The 19625-nt window shown below is 38.0% G+C and overlaps 1 protein-coding gene across 2 annotated transcripts in view; it reads left to right on the top strand.

Moving 5' to 3' along the window:
* Nucleotides 1-16926, top strand: part of poc1bl (POC1 centriolar protein homolog B (Chlamydomonas), like) — a 28505-nt gene extending 11579 nt beyond the window's left edge. For both annotated transcript variants that reach the window (XM_024298745.2, XM_036214245.1), the window contains 9 exons: nucleotides 3028-3197; nucleotides 5499-5688; nucleotides 5780-5965; nucleotides 6134-6251; nucleotides 7703-7879; nucleotides 10991-11122; nucleotides 11499-11609; nucleotides 13697-13849; nucleotides 13930-16926. In XM_024298745.2, the coding sequence (XP_024154513.1) occupies nucleotides 3028-3197; nucleotides 5499-5688; nucleotides 5780-5965; nucleotides 6134-6251; nucleotides 7703-7879; nucleotides 10991-11122; nucleotides 11499-11609; nucleotides 13697-13849; nucleotides 13930-14061 (1369 nt within the window). In that variant the 3' untranslated portion in view covers nucleotides 14062-16926. The remainder of the gene's footprint in view (nucleotides 1-3027; nucleotides 3198-5498; nucleotides 5689-5779; nucleotides 5966-6133; nucleotides 6252-7702; nucleotides 7880-10990; nucleotides 11123-11498; nucleotides 11610-13696; nucleotides 13850-13929) is intronic.
* Nucleotides 16927-19625: the final 2699 nt, after the last annotated feature.

Raw genomic sequence — 19625 nt, 5'->3', positions numbered from 1 at the left:
GCCTTTAAGGTGCCTACATGAGCCTCAAGGGAAATGCAAGACTCACCAGCACTCCCTTAAAAATGCACTTGTCCCTGGCCCCTGAAAACAAAAAATCTACAGCACCCACACGGGTCAACCCCCATTATGGATGCATGTGACTAAGGCATAATCAAGTTATCAGATTAAATTAGAAACTTGTGAATATAAATTGAATGAAATTAGCATTTTGGATGTGATACCTGACCCTAATACTTACAACGTAGCCTTTCTTATCTGTCTTTCTATCTTTCTATCTTATCTGTCTTTGTAAATTGTGGACAACAGTACACAAAATTTACCAGAGAAAACTGCAGCCATGGATCGGTGTTTAGTTCTGGTGTTGTGTTCAACAAGAACAATTGTGTCATTCACTGTGCGAGAGTTTACACATCGGGTAGTTTATTTGTTGGAAGCGTTTAACGTAAATCACAGTCAGTAAAGTGAATTCATATGACAGACGTAGATGTAAATCAACAAGTTCCTATTTCCTAGTAAACTATTCGGCACAGACTTTTGGTGGGGCTTTGGTTTGTGTTTGGATTTTGATACAACAGTACTACTTTGGGCTGTAAATGCCTTTAAAGACTAACAAAATGTGTAAATGTTAATAAAAATAAAACGGAACTGAAGCTTCGGCCAATGAGGCTGGAGCAGCATTTAATTATACTATTGCAAAGTATAGCAGTATTTCTTGAGATTAATTGTGCAACCCAAAAGGGCATCTCCGATTGTTCAAGTTTGTTGATTTGTTACATTTTGTTTCGTGAAATTGGAACATTTCCTTGAAACTATTTAAACCAGTTTGTTTTCACTAACTTTGACCTCAAAACTGGTTGGTTTTGTTGCCATTCAAAATGGGAATTTTTTTTGCCTTGAATGCTGCACCTACTAGAAAAGTCAGTACTGGTAACAGTGACACTTTTGAGTCAGCAGCATTCCAGTGCAAGGAGTCAGAAAACCAGTGTGGTTAGCTCCTTATCCGGGTTAACTGCTTCTATTTTCCTGAGAAAGGGTGTATGTAATTTATATTTAAAAGAAGCAAATGACAACAAAATAAAATCAAAAGCTTTTCAGATTTCAATGTAGACTTATAAGAAAGTCTTTAAGGTTTCTGAAATGTTTCAAGTTTAATATTGGTAGTTCTTAGTGTGTGTGTTCTCTGAGACGAGCCAGCCTTTTAAGCTGAGGTTTTAAGTGTGATGATGACAGAGGATTTCCTAATTCCCTCACTACTCCCTAACCCCTAAAAGACTATAAAGTGTGGAACTATCCGGTGCCCTGTGTTATAATGCAATTCTGAGACATACTAGTTTTTTTAATCGGCAAATATGATGTCATTTTCCTAAGTAAAAATCCAACAAATATGAACATTGTAAAAATACTGTTTTGGAATCAACTGTGTTCAGATGATAAAAAAAACTTGAATGGTTTACTAAAAACATTTCCATACATTGTTTTTCTGATGACAAATCATGGTCTATATTTTCCAATATTGTGAGTGTCGATCATTGACTGGACTGAGTGACCCCTCCCGGGGACCTGCTGGCCCCAAGAAACCAAAATCCCATAGTTTTATTGATAAAGTAACAGCTATTACTCATATTATCACATTTGTCTGAATAACCATTCTTGCTCCGACACCTTTTTTTTTTAAAGATTTTCTTGCTCATCCTATTATTTCTTGTCATGCAAATTATTCAAGTTATAAACTGACCAATCGCATGCCTCCCTCCATAAAAGGATTTGGTTTCACATCAAACATCCAAAACGTTTGACACATTCTCTTGAGTGTGTTTTCAAGTGATAGGGGTGACCTTCCAACAAGCTCACTCCTGATTGGCAATAGTGGTTGCCATAGAAATGATAACTCAGCCGATTTGGACGTCATCTGGCTCCAACACGGCCGTATTACGAAAAAATGCAAAATGAATGGACTTTGTTGGAGCCGAAGTAAGTCTATGGGTGATGTCACACTCACTCAGTCCAGTTCTCTTTTACAGTCAATGGTACTGATGCACACACTAGTTTCTTGCAGAGACTTCTGGGAAATTTCCAGAGTTCTGAATTTTGGAATTGAAGATTTTGTCAGAACTCCTTCATTACTAATTAGTGCACTATATAGTGTGTTTGCCATTTTGTGAGCTGTTCAAATCTATATTTCCAAAATTGAGTGCCCAAGAAATTTCCCAGAAATCTCTGCGAAAAACCAATGTGTATCAATGCTCACTAGATTAGTAAATGTAGACCATAATGCATTGCGATTGTACAATTTTTCATGTGAAAATAATTCATTTTTTTATGAATTTTCCACGTTCCCATCATTATAACAGTGTAGATTTATAAATAGTGTTTGTAAGATGTTAATTTTTCTTAGGTTTTTACTTCTGCAAATCAGCAATGTTATATTTGCCGTTATAAAAAAAAAGTTGTGATATTTCTTTTACAATCCAGGGAACTATGAGATAGCGAGATACTACTGTACTATATATTTTATTAGTAGTTAGAGAGTAGAGAAAGAATTTGGTTATAGCCACAGATTTGGACAACTCAACAAAATGGCAAACGCCCTATATAGTGCAGTAAGTAGTGAGGAAATTATTGCTCCTTATTTATAAGAAAAGAAAGGGTATAGTTTTAAATTCGTCTTTTTCAGTTTCCCTTCAGTTTCATCCTTTTCCCCTCGTTCGCCCCTTTCATCTGTTTTCTATTCTGTGGTTTCTTTGACAGCAGTTGTGCGGTATGTTGCTCACTGGTGTTATAAGCTCCCACTCCCAACTATATTTCTCCTGCTTCTCGTTGTTTTAATAACTGCCATCTGGACTTTGTCCAGACATGTCCTGTCTCTCTAGAAGCTTGGCCGGCCGTCTGAAAAATAAGCTCTGTCTTGCATGAGTTGATTTTGAGTGCTGTGTTTTTTCTTTGTAAATATGCACTGAGCGTGTATACTAAAGCTTATGCCACCTCTATCTCCCTCTACCCATACAAACACACTCGCACATGCCTCAGATGCCGGAATAAGAAGTTTGACTACCGACATTTACCTACCACTTCAGTGATCATTGCCTTCTACAACGAGGCCTGGTCCACCCTGCTGAGGACCATTCACAGCGTGCTGGAGACCACGCCCGCCATCCTGTTGAAAGAGATAATCCTAATTGATGACTACAGTGACCGAGGTCTGACTCTCTTTGATGAACTATTTTTTGTTTCGCATGTTTGCCTGAAAAAAAATGTTCAGATTGTTGTTTTTGTCTGACAATTTTAGTTGACCCGTTGACTCCCGTTTGAAAAATGAGATAATAATTATAGTGTTAAGTAGTGAAAAAATGTCTTCTAAAAAAAGTCTGAACACATTTCTTTTTAAGAGAGTGAGATGAACTTATGGAATGAGGTAAACTGAATGTGAAAGCTGGTGTTATCAGAAGAAGTCTTCAGGCATTAAAAAAAAAGTACCATTTTCCTGCTTCACTTCACCCTAAAGATCCACTTCGATTGTTTGAACTATCGTTAAAATGTTCCAAGTGGTCTTTAAATTATAATTATGCTGTTTTTTTGCCCAAAACAAGTCATTTTCTAGGACTTAGTTTCTGTAGTGGGTGGGACGGTTGGGGCTTTGAAACCCCGCCCCCTCCTCCCCACTGCTGGTACCTTTTGGCCCACCCAGCATATTTTATGTCACAAATACAATCTTTTCCAAACTACTTTTTTTTCTGCTCCTGATTTGCAATGATTTGAATAAAAAAACACTCAAAAAGACTGTTTAAAGCTTAATTTTCCTTACATATGTCTTTCAAAAAAATTATAATAAAAACATAATTTTGTTCAGAATGGGCTTTTAATGTCAAACTCCTTTATCTCTTCCAAAAATGGGCTTTTGGGCCATAGCTGGCCTGTTGACAATGTAAACATTACATGGTTATGCTGAGGTCAGAATTTATGGCCTTATACTGTATATAAACGATAATAACTTTATTACAGCTTGGATTTAGGTATGGCCATCTATATTTGATTTAATAATTAAACTATGCCACCAAAAAATGTAACTGAACAAGACACAAAGATAAAAAGAGATCAATAAACTGCAAGCTACAATTAAAAAAATGGCAAAATATTGATTAAATACAAGCTGTCAATGAGATAATAACTTTTATTTGTTTATTTCCATTATTTTTAAATCAACGGAATTAGTTGCATTTGACCCCTACACTCTAATGTTTCTGCTTTGACCCTTTGGCTTAAATTTGCAACTCAGAGAACCCTTAGCAAAAACATGACCTGATCTGTAGAATATTTTATTATAAATAGTCTTTAGAGAGATTATAGTCATATTAGTCAGTGATTTCAGAAGTCTGAGAAGGACATAATTACAGAAGTTAGGCGAGAGAGCAACTAGATGATGTTACACCCAAAAAAATTACTTCATGGACCGCTGAGTTGCAACATAATTTCTTACACCTAAACCATTATTACTAATATGCTGAACAACATGTTTCTGGAGTTCACATCTTGCACTTTTTTGTCCTTTAGTACTTATTATTTAACGTAACTCAGACTAGACAAGATATCAGGAAATGTTTTGACTTAAAATGTCCCACTTTGATTATGTTTTGACCTAAATTAAAATTGTTAATTATAATTATACAGTTTTCAGGCAAAATACAAAAAAAAAACTTTTGTCATTTTGTAGGACATAGTTTCTGCAGAGAAGTAGCAATTCTACTGAATTTTCCTGCGGGGATAAATGAATGATGATAAATGAATCTTGAATCTTGAATTCATTAAAAAACTTGCCTCTGAGTTGTGGGCAGGACTGCTGACATGGAGCAACTCCGCCCCCCTTCCCTCACTTGCTGAGAGCTCTCTGTTTACACACTCTCCTGCTAGCTTACAGCCCCCACACCCCTAACATAACATTACTGGTGCAACAAAAATGGTGAGCAATACTGAAGCTATGCAGCTGTGCAGTTTTGATCCATTTGCTTAATCTAGTCATCTACAAGCAGATGTATCAGAATGGAGCATAACACGGAGCTGGTGCCACGCTCAGCATATTTTTTACGTCTCAAATGGCAAATTTGAATAAAGAAATACTCAAAAACACGTTTAAAATTTTTATTTTTCTTAAATTTGTCCTTCATTATGATAAAAATACCACACGACCATGTTAAAAAATTCAACTAATTTTCAAACTCAAGTCATTTCAAAACTCATTTTCATTGGAGTGGGTCTTTAGATAAATGTGCTTTAGCTACAAATGTTTACCTAAATGCCAACATGCAATATTCTTTAGTCTAAATATGATTCAAACTATTAACAGAAATGGCATCAATGGACACATATGTATATATGTGCATCTCATGATGCTGTGTGAGGATTAAAAGTGCCTTCTTGCCAACCCTGACTACCCCTCTGTGGAGAAGTATAATGACTATTAAAAAAAAAACAGTTTTTTCTGTGTTTGTGTTTCTGTAAAACAGGGTATCTAAAGTCCCAGCTAGCAGAGTACATCAGTAATCTGCAACGCGTGAGGCTCATTCGGACCAACAAAAGGGAGGGGCTGGTCCGAGCACGCCTCATTGGCGCCACATATGCTACTGGTGATGTTCTAACATTTCTTGATTGCCACTGTGAGTGTGTCCCCGGCTGGATCGAACCTCTTCTTGAAAGGTAACCACGCTAAAACGACGAGAGCTTACCAAGTTGTTTTTTTTTCCCAGTTTCACTCAACCTTCTGGATGCTTCTTACTTTACGTTTCAGAATTGCTGAGAATGCCAGTACCATCGTGTGTCCTGTGATTGATACCATCGACTGGAACTCTTTTGAGTTTTACATGCAAACTGATGAACCAATGATAGGAGGGTTCGACTGGAGACTCACCTTTCAGTGGCACTCTGTCCCCGAATCTGAGCGCAAGAGGCGGAAGTCTCGCACTGACCCCTTCAGGTACAGCAATGACACGATCCTTTCAAGGAGCTATTCGCATGAGGAATCACTTTATATAATTGGATGATAGGAACTTGGGCATCAGTTTTCTTCTGCATTAATCTGAAATGACCAAACATCATTTGAATGTCTAAATAAAAAAAAACAAAAATTCTTTTGTTGTCACAGGTCTCCAACAATGGCAGGAGGCTTATTTGCTGTGAGCAAAGTGTATTTTGAGTACCTTGGCACATATGACATGGGCATGGAGGTGTGGGGAGGAGAAAACCTGGAGCTCTCTTTCAGGGTGAGATCAGTTTTCCATCAGATATGCAAGATAAAGCCTTGGGTTAACAGTAATGCTTGCAAATATGAGACCAAAGTGTTTTAAAGTACCCAACAAAAAAGTTAGCTCCTTACCAATTCCCTGATTGGTAAATACTTATAAATGTCTTAAATATAGGTTACCAAAAGAAATTTGGTTTCATTGGGTAATTTCCAGATTTGGCAAACAAAGCTAAATGGAAATCTGTAGCTTAATCAATTCCAGATTAAGTTTCCGTTTTTAATGATGCAGTTTTTTTCTACTAGGATGCTACAAATGACTAGCCGTAGGGATCACTTACACAACAGACAAGGGTTAGGATGAAGTAGTAGTGCTGTTCATGTGACAACCCGCAGTCCTTACACTCAACTGGTTAGAAATTAGACAATCAGAACATAGCTTATGTGGACATTATATGGTTGGTACCCGCACCTTACTAATGATGAGGGCATCGTACGACCGTATCACCTCTAGGGCTGCCACGATTAATCGACTAATAAATTCAGCTAATATTTGAGCTGCATGCTAGCTGTTTTGGCTAATTCAGGCCTTTTTTTGTTTTTTTAGGCTGTTCTGGAAGTTAGCTAATATTGTAGCACCATGCTAGCTATTTTGGCCAATTTAGGCATTTTTTGTTTTGTTTTTTAGGCTATTTTGGAGTTTGGCTAATATTTCGGCTACATGCTAGCTGTTTTGGCTAACTTAGATTTTTTTCAGTTTTTTTTAGGCTGATTTGGCATTTAACTAATATTTTACCCAGCGTTCAGCTTCAGCGATTTCAGATATCAGCTTAAGCATTTTTAGCTATCAATTTCAGCATCTTCAGCGGCCAAATTCAGCCCAAGCATTCACACTAGCATTATCGCAGGTGCTGCTATATACCTAGTGTTCAGTGAGCATAAAACTAATGATGGTTAAGATGTGTACTTTACATCCACTTTGTGTATGGCCTGATTTGTCGACTAATCGGGAAAAATAATCGGCAATTAGTCGACTATTAAAATAATCATTTGTTGCAGCACTAATCACCCTTTACTTCATACGTGCGTGCGTCTTCCAGATGCTTCCAGATACCCTCAGATAGTTCACGGTACACTTTCCACACTTCTGCAAATGTATCTTCCATTTTCATGATGTCCCTTGAAGTGGACCTGTGCAACCCTTAAGATACAGCAACTCCTATCTATGACCCTCCCAGGGCCTGTACAACCCAGAAATCTGCCACACTTGTATGGGCCAACCCCCTTATGGATTCATATGACTAAGAGACTAACTGACAACTACACTCAAAAGTATGCCTCTTTCTTCTCTGAAGAGATGGAAACACACCAGAGTGGATGACAGTTGATTCCAGTATCATAGAAACATAAACCATTACTCAAGCTTGTTATTTTGAGTTATTCATTTCTTGTATTTTGGTTCGGCACCCACAGGTTTGGCAGTGTGGGGGCACTCTGGAGATTCATCCCTGCTCTCATGTGGGCCATGTGTTCCCTAAAAAAGCCCCTTATGCCCGACCAAACTTCCTCCAGAACACTGTACGAGCTGCAGAGGTTTGGATGGACTCCTATAAACATCACTTCTACAACAGGAATCCTCCAGCCAAAAAGGTAGAAGATTTGCAAATCAAGCGGCCACACTGTATAAACTGTTTATGCTTAACCACTTGACTTTTCCTGTCTTTTTTTTCTTAGTCTAAGAGCAAGTCTGTCTGTCTGCACTAGTTTCATGCAATTTAGACACCTGCTTGCGTAATATTCAGATTCTTTGTAAATGATATAAATCCCCTGTCTGGGTGTCAACACATGATCTCAGACTGTCTGTCACACCAGGTCAAGTCTGTGTTTGTGTGTTTTTATGTGTTGGGCCTCTCAGGTCTCAGAGCTCAATACCATCAAAAATGCATGCATCTCAGTTACACCTATCTGAAAAAATGCATTATTAATGTCAGGGATCTTTGATCAAACAGTAGATCACCTGGTTAGAGGAAGATGGAAGACATCATTGCTAATCAATTTGTGGCATCAATAAAAGTTCTAAATTATTTTAGACACAATCATCGACTCCAAATCCTGTTGTATTAAACTGAGTATAACAGGTTGTTTAAATTAAATGTTACCTACATTTCCTAAAAAATGTTTAGTCCATATTGTTCAGAAACTTCAAACACACCGATTAGGCTGCTTCCTAGAAACCGTTCGCGTGTCTGGGATTTTGTGTTCTCATATAGTATTTAACTAAGCTCATGAGCATTCTTTAATGTGCACACATCAGTGTCTCTACAAGTCAGTCCCTCAGGGTCTCATTAGTTTGTGGCTGCAGCTGCTGTGGTTGGTTACACAGATAATACCAGTAATGATATGAATGTTTTGCTATCAGATGACACATACCTCATTAATAGTTTTATTTGGAAGACAAAATGATGTTATTGACTCCTCACAGTGCTAATGAAAAAAGCCATCTGTATGGTTTGCTTATCGCTCAAAGTGACACCTTGTGCTGACAAGACAGGTTTGACTTGTTGAGGCACGGACTGATCCTATTGTATGCATCACTGACAAAGTTCAGTACCTTTTCACATTCCTCAAGCAACTTTCTAATGAATTGGATGGAGGGGTTGGGCCTTCAGGCGATTCATCTGTCTGGCTTAAGAGGCTTAAGGCTCAATGAGGGGCAGATGTTTCAAATAAAATTGGGGTTCAGTCGGGAAGGTGTTCCCGAACTGCCCTCCTTACCTACATGACAATTCATTAGGATGTCAAGAGGTTAGTCTGGAATGCACCTTTGGGGTTGGGATGCTTAGCAGTGATTCCTACCTCATTGAATGATGCACAGATGTACAACCTCTCCTCTCTTGGTTTTATTTGGACATTAGACATGTAGGGTCTTTTGGTGGTCACTGCCAACAAAGAGGAGGTGTCCTCATAGTGCCCTTCCTGGCAATTTTAAGTAAACCTTTTACGAGACACACTCTCCACACCAACAGACTATACACAGACACTAGTTACACAAGGAGGATGGTCATTGATCTTCTGTCCCCTACCCCATCTATTGTTTGAAGAAGCCAATCATCCATCAGTGGTGGTTTTCCCATGGGCATTGGCTTCCTGTGCCTGGTGATCCACTCTCCCTGATCCCTGGTCATATCAGATCTGAGCCTGGGGTGTCCCTTTCCCTGTGGTGCTGGCTCTGATCCTCACCTTCAGGTTTCCTTATCTTTTCCAACATCAAGGGAGCGTTGTTGGTCCATGCTGACCACTCTTGTCAGGGACTGGACCCTGCCTTTGCTTTCTGCTGGACTCTCTGTTGGGTGAGTGGGTGGCTCCCTGGAGCATGATGAGGATATTTCTTGGGGGGTCTGGTTCTAGATTGAGGTCAGGATGTGTAGGAAGTGCAGGGCTTCTGAGTGGGCCCTTCATCTGGGGGTAAGGCCTTGCTCTGGACCTTTGGCATGGCAGGGGGACTGTTTCTGGCTGGACTGGAGCATGCACTCTTAGTATTCCTCTCCCTCCCTGCTCTTTGGCTCTGGGGGTGCTTGGTCCTTTTAACTCTGGGTGGCTGGTTTCGGATTCCCTCAGTAAGCTTCTCTGCGTGGGTGTCTGAGGGCCATGGTTACCACTACTGCCTCCCCTTCTTCTGGGGGTTTGGTGTGGGAATGACTGGCTGCTCCCCCTTTTTAGTTTTACTCTCTATATTCTATAAATCATTGTCCACAGTAGAACACAGACACTCAACTGAGCACCAGTGCCTGTTCACCTTCGAACAAACAAGATATTGCATGTGTGCAGGATTGATAAACAGGACACGTGTTTGCTTGTATGCCTATTGCCGGGTGGCCAAAGTGCCAATGTAGAGTGGTCCACCTCGGACTTGTTACTGCCATTCCCACCCATGTGTGGAAGTGTCCTTGCACAAGACACTGAACCCCATATTGCTCCTGGTGGTTATAGGTTGGTGCCAGTGTTTGGCAGCAGAGCCACCATCAGTGTGTGAATGTGTGTCCATGAGTAAATGGTACAGTGACAGTAAAGCACTTTGGGCCTTCTACGAAGGTAGTTAAGCACTATATAAGTACACACCATTTACCATACACTATGTGTGTCATTTGATCCGTATTGTATGCATGTGTGTGAATGTTTTGTGAACCAACAGGTGTGTTTGTAGTATTTGAGTGTGTCTTTGAAGAAGCCCAACCCTTTTGATAAACATCTGCCTATAAAAGTTATAACGATCAACTTCAAACAAACTGTTGCTTGTTATCGTCTTACCCCTCCTATGTGTTTCTTTAATCATCCTCCAACTTCTATACCCCTTTTTCCTTTCTTTACCCATGTCCCCCCCCTCTCTACATTTCTATTCTCCCTATGTCTTGCTTTCCAGTTCAAAAAGAAGCAAACACATACATTAATGCCTCAGTTTTAAATATATTACCTCAGAATTTCCAAACAATTCTTAAGCAGTCTCATTTTTATTCAAATAGTAAAAAAATATTATAGCATGCTTTGTTTTTTCAAATGTATGTTTTTTTTTGCACTTTTGTCTGGAATGGAGCACACATGCCAGATCTCACAAGTCAAGTTTGGGTCTTTTTCACCCAGTTTTCATACCTGTGACCAGAACATTCTACAGAGTTGTTTTTACTTTAACATGAGTAATTGTTAAGGTTTCTCATTTGATTTATTGGTGGCTTTGAAATTGTATCTGATTATTGTTCTTTACAGGAGAACTATGGTGACATCACTGAGCGGCTACAGCTGAGGGAGAAGCTGAAATGCAACAGTTTTGATTGGTATCTGAAGAATATATACCCAGAACTTCATGTTCCTGAAGACAGGGAAGGCTGGCATGGGGCAGTAAGTGTCTACTGGTTGTATGTCATGGAAATTTCAGTTTCCAGTTTCATATTATTATTACTGTTAAATACGTTATATTTTTTACTTTATTCTACTTATTTATTTTATTCTTATTTTTAACTTCTCTTTTATATTTTTTATTGTACTGTGCATTGCTGCTGGTGGACTCCCCACAATTTAACTGTTCCTGACAGTTACAATAAAAGTCTTTGAATCTTTGAATCTTTGAAAATGCGGGAGCTGTTGCTGGATAACAACTGATGTTTAGGGAGTGCTCTGTTTGAATGAAAAATTGTGGCAAATTTGCAAATAGTCCTTGAAATCAAGCACAGAGACTCTATGCCTCCCGTAATTATAACTGTTATATTTTTGCCAGATCCGCAGCTCAGGTATACAGTCAGAGTGCCTGGATTACAACGCTCCAGATCACAACCCTACAGGAGCCCATCTTTCTCTGTTTGGCTGCCATGGCCAAGGTGGAAACCAGGTATGGCATACTTTTTACCTTATTATTGTGCAAACAGGTAGTTCCAGCAAATAGTTCTTGCTAACTCCAAAATCCGAATCCAAAATCAAGCTACAATGTTAACATTCTTTCAAAAACCATAACTCTTCAACTGATAACGCAATTAATGTAATTCCAAAAGATTCTGAAGCTGAGAAAGCAGTTTTTGTTTAAGGCTAGTATTGTGTTGCATATCAGTGCAAGGCCGATACAAAAGCTGCTTCTTACCGTGTCAAAATCAGCGGATTAACTTTGTTCGTAACCAGTTGAAGAGTTACGGTAGGTCAAGGGGCGTGTGCTATTTCAGTGTTAAAGGGTTAAATCAAATTTGAAAAAGAGGTCCTTCCAATATCTGCTACCCTTTCTCTGACCCAAATAAACCAGCAACGGTAACCCAGTGTGGATAAATAAGTCTGAAGTCAGAGACATTGGCCATAAGTGAGACCTTTATTAGAAATGCCCATTACAGGGCTTGATGCTTCTAAAAGATACATGAGATGTGAACAGTAGCACAGGGATGGATGACGATTGATTACCCTCTGTTTAATGAGCAGCTCTGTGTTGCATCTTTTATCCCATCGGGCCAGTTTGCTTCAAATGACACTTTAGAAGAAGAGTTAGGTTCATGTCCACATGATTGAGAGGGCCAAGCCCTTGTCTTCACGGATGACGTCCCTTGACACATAAACAGACACATAATACAAGGCAGGCTTAGACAGGACATCCTATCACTATCGAAGAAATGAACTTAAACTCATGGCTGTTTGACTTGTTAAGGGTAGATATCTGTGGGTGAAAAATGGGTAAACCTGTATGGGGCATATTATCAAATATCAAAGTCGTAGACTGCTCGCCCAACATTTTCTCACTCCCAGGTCGTCACATACTGAAGTTTGCCTAGGACTCCTTCACATCACTTTTTGGGTGTCCTCAACTCGTCGTTTTAAGATGCACTGGATGTTCCCTTTAATTAAGGTTCCCCAACCTCCAGTCCATGAACCAGAACTGTTCCACCACCACGACGTGTACCCAAACCTAGTACTGGTACCCTAATCCGGACCAGATGCGGTACTTTGCTCAAACCAGACGTGGTACTGGTACCAGTACTGGGTTATGGTTAGGGTACCAGTGCTGGTTAGGGTACTGGCACTGGACGCGCCCCGAGGACCAGTGTGCATTCGTTACTACATCCAGTACCATGTCCCACGACCCTTGATTTTACGAACAGCCAGCACGCCAAAAAACAAGTTTGGGATACCCAAAACGTCAAAAAGCGACATGGAAGGGTCCTTAACCAAACGTCATTATGTGACAAGTTGGAAATGAGAATGTGTTGGCTCGTCAAACCTGTAGAGTGAAGATGTTCATGCACATTTTTTCCTTCGGGCATACTCACCATCCATGAACCTGTTTGTACTTGTACAGGTCAAGTGAAAAAAGCTGATTTACACTGGTCCGTCTGTATTGCGTCTCCGTTGTGTTGATACAAAAAATAGAAAGTTCATTAATCATTGCAAATGTTAACATGGCCTTCTTCCTGTCTTCATCTGGCGTTCACCCCTTCCTTAATTCAACTCAATCTTTACACAAAAGTTCCATTTCCAGTCCATTGGCCAAAAGCCAGAGAAACTGGAAACAGGTCTTTGTTTCTAAATCAAAACTTTCTGTGTACTTTCAAAATAAAAATGTATTAACATTTTTTTTCATTTAAGGTGTTGTGACGAAAACACACACTAACACTTTTGCTTATTTTGTCAGGCTTGGGTCATCTGGACCCAAGCCTGACAAAATAAGCACAACAATGACTTGTTCCATTTTTTTTTTACGTCCCTTAAGGTGGCTGTATGAGCCTCAAGGGCTGTTAGACCCAGTCGCACTCCACCTTAACATAAGGTCGCTCCTGTCTACGACTCTATGGGTCCGGACAACCCCAAAACCAGCAGAACTTGTACATGTCAACCGCGTTTCTACAACTTATTTTGTTTTGTTTGTCTTTTACAGTGAATTAAACTGTAAACTTAACCTAAACAAGCAAATAAGAACACAACTTTGTCTGTCCTGCATTCCAGTACTTTGAATACACTTCTCAGAAGGAGATCCGGTTCAACTCTGTGACAGAGCTGTGTGCAGAAGTTCTGGATGGGCAGACCAGCATAAATATGAGGAACTGTCCTCGTGACTGGGAGCTTAAGCCTCCCAGCATCATCTGGGACTTCAGAAAGGTGGGAGTCCATTTTTTTCTTTTCTTCAAGCATGTCACACATTTATCTCAAATTGAATTTGAAAACTGTCGTCCCTCCAGGACGGGACCATCCACCATCCTCACTCAGACATGTGCGTAACGGCTTTCCGCACAGCCGAGGGTCGCACCGACGCCCAGATGAGCAGGTGCAGCCCAAACAACAAGAAGCAGCTGTGGAAGTTTGAGTGGTAGAAAAAGGGATGTCAAACTAAAGCTGGACATTTCAAGTGACCTTTTGAGACTGTTCTTTAAGCAGTCTGTACTGTCCTCAATTTGAGTTGCAATGGCAAACGAAGTAGGTTTTTAATATATCACTTTAGGCCAATAAATTACCCCACAGAGTACTTTTATACCTTTTAAAGATTGCAGACTAGGGGGCTTTTCTTTTCGTTTCATCCAAGTGCCTCTTAAACTTCAATACTCCTCACCTCAAGTGTGATTTAAATTCTCCTATGAAAAAAAACCCATGAAGGCAATTTTTTAAAAACTCAACAAAGTGATGCTGCACCATAGAATGTTTCCTAAACGTGCAATTCTTTTTATTATTATTGTTATTATTATTTTTAATTCTCTTGCTTGTTTGTATAGTTGTCATAAATGTTAAAAAGCTGGCTGCTACAAGAAGCTGTGCAAGCTAAATTTTGTTCATCTGGGTTCTAAAATATTAGGGGTGTAATGATTTATTCTAAGGACGATTCAATTCTTTTAATAATCTGTGGTTGACGATACGATTCATAGTCAATATTGGTTTATTTGGTGCGATCCGATTCATGGACCTAAAAATTGGTCCACGACATCTTTAGCCAAAAATTCCACCGATGTGACTCAGAGATATCTGGTACTAAGCGGTGCAGGTTGTATTTCTTGCAAGATATTCATGGAAATTTATTATGTGTACAAACAAACAAGTAATACTACGGTCACAAATACAGCTGCCACCGCGTGATGGGGAGGGATCAGCAGAATCTACACCCAATTTTTTTGAAAATTGTTGGCGTGGTCATGGATGTGGACGGTGGCACTCAGGCATAGGGGCTACCGGACAGCTGGTGGCACTCAAGATGTCCCTAGGTGGTGGCTGATTTCAACTTTTAGAGAAAAATCCTTCGGTCGCTGTAAGAATTGTACCGTATTTCCCGCATGATAGGGTCCACCGTATTATAAGGTGCAGAAAAAAAGGTAACAGAAGAATAACAATGAGTTTAGTTAATCTTTATTCCAAACAACTTTTATTTATTTTAATCAATCTTCTCCCACAAAACATCTTTGGTGTTTGAATTAAACAGCTGAGTAATTATCAAACATGGTGGTTCCCTCTCATTGTTGTCGGAGTCTATCTCATAGTCAGGCGGTTGTTCAACAATGATGCCGGCAACTGGTAACACTTGGAAAATTGGTACTCCAGATTATTAGGCGCATGTCCGATTTTTTTAAAAAAGTTTAGGCTTTTAAGTGTGCCTTATATTGTGGAAAATACAAGAACTTTTTCTCAAAACCCAAAAGTTGAGTTAAAATGCGACTGCCACCTTCACTGAGTGAAACAATCCTGCGACGCGGTGGCATTTTGGGATATGGGACCGTAGAATTAATAATACATTCACATTTTAGTTTCATAAAGTTCAGTCCACTGTTGTTTTTTCACATTAAAATAATAGAAACATTATTCGAACATTATTTCACACTGTACTTTCACATGTCTTTGCAAAATTCAAAGTGTTTCCACACATTGGACTTTAATAATGGTTGTTCATTTTCATCCTTTGTGTGTTGTCCGCTGTGATTTTTACGTTATAGTAAAATAAACACACCGCGCTTCAATCCAAATGGTATTTTCCAATACGGATGTAACAGTAATTATTCCATTTTGAAACAATTTTATAGTATATAGGTCGATTTAATAAACAACTTGTCTCAGACAGATGGATCTGTTGGACTCATCAATTTATCGTTACACCCCATATAACATGTCAAACAAAGAGGGACGGCGCTGTGATTACACTCCACTGCTTCCTAGTTCTGTCTTTTACCTGTGAAGCCAGTGTTATTGTGGAAAACTACCTGGACAAGACTTGAAAAGAAATGTGTGTTTTACCCGAAAGTGCTGATTTTACGTGTATACTGTAAATCTACTATCTATCTGCCACTTTTTTTCTAAAACAAATGTGTGCCAAAAGCAAAACGTGTCACTTTATTTAAATCTGTGTGGGAGAAAATTCAGAAAACTAGAATAAGCTTTTGAGAAATCCATCTGTTTGTCTTGTTTTCCAACCCTGTTTGCAAACTGCATTCAAATACACTCCTCTTTTTATTATTTTATTCACTTGATTATTAATCGTTTCTATGTGGGATCAGGAAATCAGATGTATTAAATGTCTCTATAGTGGATTGGATTCATGTCTATGAAACGCTTATTTGTACAAACATTTTGTGTTACTTTCTTTTGTTACAAATATTTGGTTTGAAGGACCAAAGAGGGGCTGTAATGATGTAAAGGCATCTTTAAAAACTACTGATAATGCAAATAGGGAACATTGATCATTTGTTATAATGGTGGACTGCTTTGTTTCTAGAAAAAAAATGATGAAAGCTGCTGGTATGATTGAGATAATAAAAAAAACTAACCGTATTTGTGAAGTTTTGTGTTCTTTTTTTGTTGTTTCTGTCGCATATATACACACCAAATTGATGGTTATAGTTGCAAATGTGTTTGTTTGAAGAAGTAGAGGAAACTATAGTACTTGTCTTTGATAATAGTGTTTTAACTTAAAATGCAGCTTATAAAATCCTAACATTGACAAGCATTTACTATCTTGTTAATAACACTGCAGACATTCATAGTGGTTTACCGCCACCTACTGACAGCACACAAACCACATTTACTGCAGAGGAAATGACAGTGTGGTGAATGTAACAGAACGTTGTACCTCATTCTATCAAATATTAAAAAGATAAATAATTGTCATCCCACATGTAGCTTACTTTTGGCTGCAGACCCCCTGATCTATATAAAATTCTGGTTAATCTGATTTGAATTGTACCCAAATGAAAAAAAAAAAAGTTATGAATTTAACATATTGAGTAGATTAAACAACTTTTAGAAGAAATACAATAAAAATGGTAGGGTGTGCAAGTTTACTCGATTTTTTTTTTTTTTTTGCAGTAGTAAAAAAATGTTTTGAATTAATTAAGGTCATTTTAGATTTTTCCAGACATATTTGAATGTTTTTATGATCCTATCGTGATGTTAAGGCATTCCCTTTAAGTGCTCAGACCTCACATGATGCACAGAGGACCACCAGTGAAGATGACTCAATCATACTTGACATGATTCAAAGCCCTTGAAGCTTCTGGTTTGTAAATGACAGCTTAGCAGCGCGGTGGCTGCTTTCCCTGAACACATTAGTCATCTCGAGCCTGTTTCACATGCCGTCCTTAAGTGTTCCTAAATATGTGGAATGTGATTTTCCATCGTTTTAAAATGTTTCTGAGAAACATAAAATAATTTACTCTAGAATATATTTAAAAAATAGTAGTTAACAAAATTTTTGTGTTAACATCAGTTCACATGTGAAAGAATGTTAACTCTTATGTTGGGTTGGGGATCAAAATTGTCCCATTTTCACACTTCCAACACAATAAAAACACAATAAAAAGGTAAAAATAAAAAAAATATGACAGAATACTTTGTTTTTAGTCAGCTTTTTGCAGTAAAAACTGTACACTTGATCAATTCAGAGAACACAAGCCATAAATAATTTTAAAAAGCCTTTATCCTAAAGATATGATGATGAGTTACAACCTAATTTCCCTGCCAACTAGTTTACCCTTAGCAAAAAGTAGTCTGTTTAAGTGTACTACAAGTATACTTAGTTAATCCTTTTTTTTTTCTTTTTTATTTGTCCTGTCCAACAGCTGAACAAACAGATAAGAGCTGAGATCCTCTTGTGTTGGACAGATTTTACTGTCACAAATGGAGTTATTAATCTTCTGACACATGATGTGTATATTTGTATTAACTCCTTTTATGATTTATGTTACTTAGTCAGTTCTAAAACTGAAGCAAAATATTTGAAGTTTACATTTTATATACTATCTATAAATGTTACAATTTAGTAGCATACTTTCATCACTACATGCACATGGTCTGTACTTGCTAAACTTATACTTAAACTTCAAGAGTACTCATTTTTGCTAAGGTTGTAGTAAATATTAAGTATGTTGAAAATGTATTCCATCACCTGTCCTACATAATGCCCTAATTAAACCACATTAATAATATGCCCACACAGACAGACATGACAAGACCAGCCTTGCGTGGCTTATTACAACACTCCAGCGGCTGACTTGTTGCCTTGTTGACTTGTTGTGGGTGTTTGATCAAAGAACAACCCCCGCTCACATTACCTCTTTCCCTTTAGCGGTCGTCTTAATTATTAATCATTTAATTTGCTTGAACATACATTTTGTGTCACATTTCGGGCTTGGTGTCAAGAGTTTTCATATCAGTTTCACCTGTGTGACAAATGACTTCGTTTATGAAACAAAACCAGTCAAGTGGATGATTTCTAATAAGAGGGTGGTGGATATTCCCAGGGTCATTAAAGGTGCTTCAACAATGGGTATCATTTAGCTCAGCTAAAGGAAGTTGATACACTTCGAAATATATTAAATTTGAAAATTGTAAATGCTAAATGTAATCATTTAAGTGTCATTTTAAACATTTTAGGTCTTGTGAAATTTTAAACATGAGATAAAAATCTGTCAAATTACATGTCTTTCATATATCAAATACCAGGAAGAAAATCATATTTTTAAAATCTAGTAAAAATGTGAAACCTAACATTTTTTTAAATGTGCAGTCCAAAAGATTTAACAAACATTTAAATTAACCAACAAAAAAAAAGAAACACACCGAAAATAGAAAAATTCCCTTCACATTAAAAGCATGATTCCCAAATGTATCCCTTTCTTAAAATGGAGAAACCTCCCATGTGGTTTAACTAATTATGACTATCTGCCCAAGTGTAATAATACTAAACTTTGAGTTATTTGCCCAAATCAGACATATTTTACAATATTCTATCCAGTAAAAATAAAAAAAGCGGTTAAAACTTCATATATTTCTCAGCTTTGTAAATTATTTTACTTTTATTTTGGTTGTATTTTACTTTCATCTCGAAAAACTGATGTTTGTTCTGATGATTGTTCTATGTTCCTCAATCTATGTCAGGTTTATGGTTTTAATATTTTTTTTATAAAAAGCAATTTAAAGCATGATGACACTTTGGAAAACGTATGGTGGTTCCATTGACAGTATAAGAGAACTGGACATAGTGATTGTGATGTCACCCATAGAAAATGGCTTGCTTGCGATTTCTATGGTAACCACTCTGGCCAATCAGAAGAGAGCTTGTTGGAATCCACACCTCTACCACTTGAAAGCAGGCTCGGGAGAATCCATCAAACACTTCAAACATTGGATGCAAGGTCACATACTTTTATTAAGCAATCTTAAATAACTTCCACTACAGACCAAACATCATGAAAAAAAATTAGGATTAGCACAAATTTATAAAAAAGAAAAGTTTTGATAAATTCTGAGATATATAACCGCATAGCTGTTTATTCAGTAGAAGAATATGGGACTTTGGCTTCTTGGGACCAGCGGCTACTTCCTGTTTGGAACACAAAAGGTGTATTTGCTCCTATGTTTAATCCTTAAAACCATAGCTCAATTATTTGATTTATTTTATATA

Source organism: Oryzias melastigma, linkage group LG11, assembly GCF_002922805.2.
Source record: "Oryzias melastigma strain HK-1 linkage group LG11, ASM292280v2, whole genome shotgun sequence".
NCBI classification, from domain to species: domain Eukaryota; kingdom Metazoa; phylum Chordata; class Actinopteri; order Beloniformes; family Adrianichthyidae; genus Oryzias; species Oryzias melastigma.
Note: the sequence above shows the minus strand (reverse complement) of the source record. Positions and strands in the feature narration are given on the sequence as shown.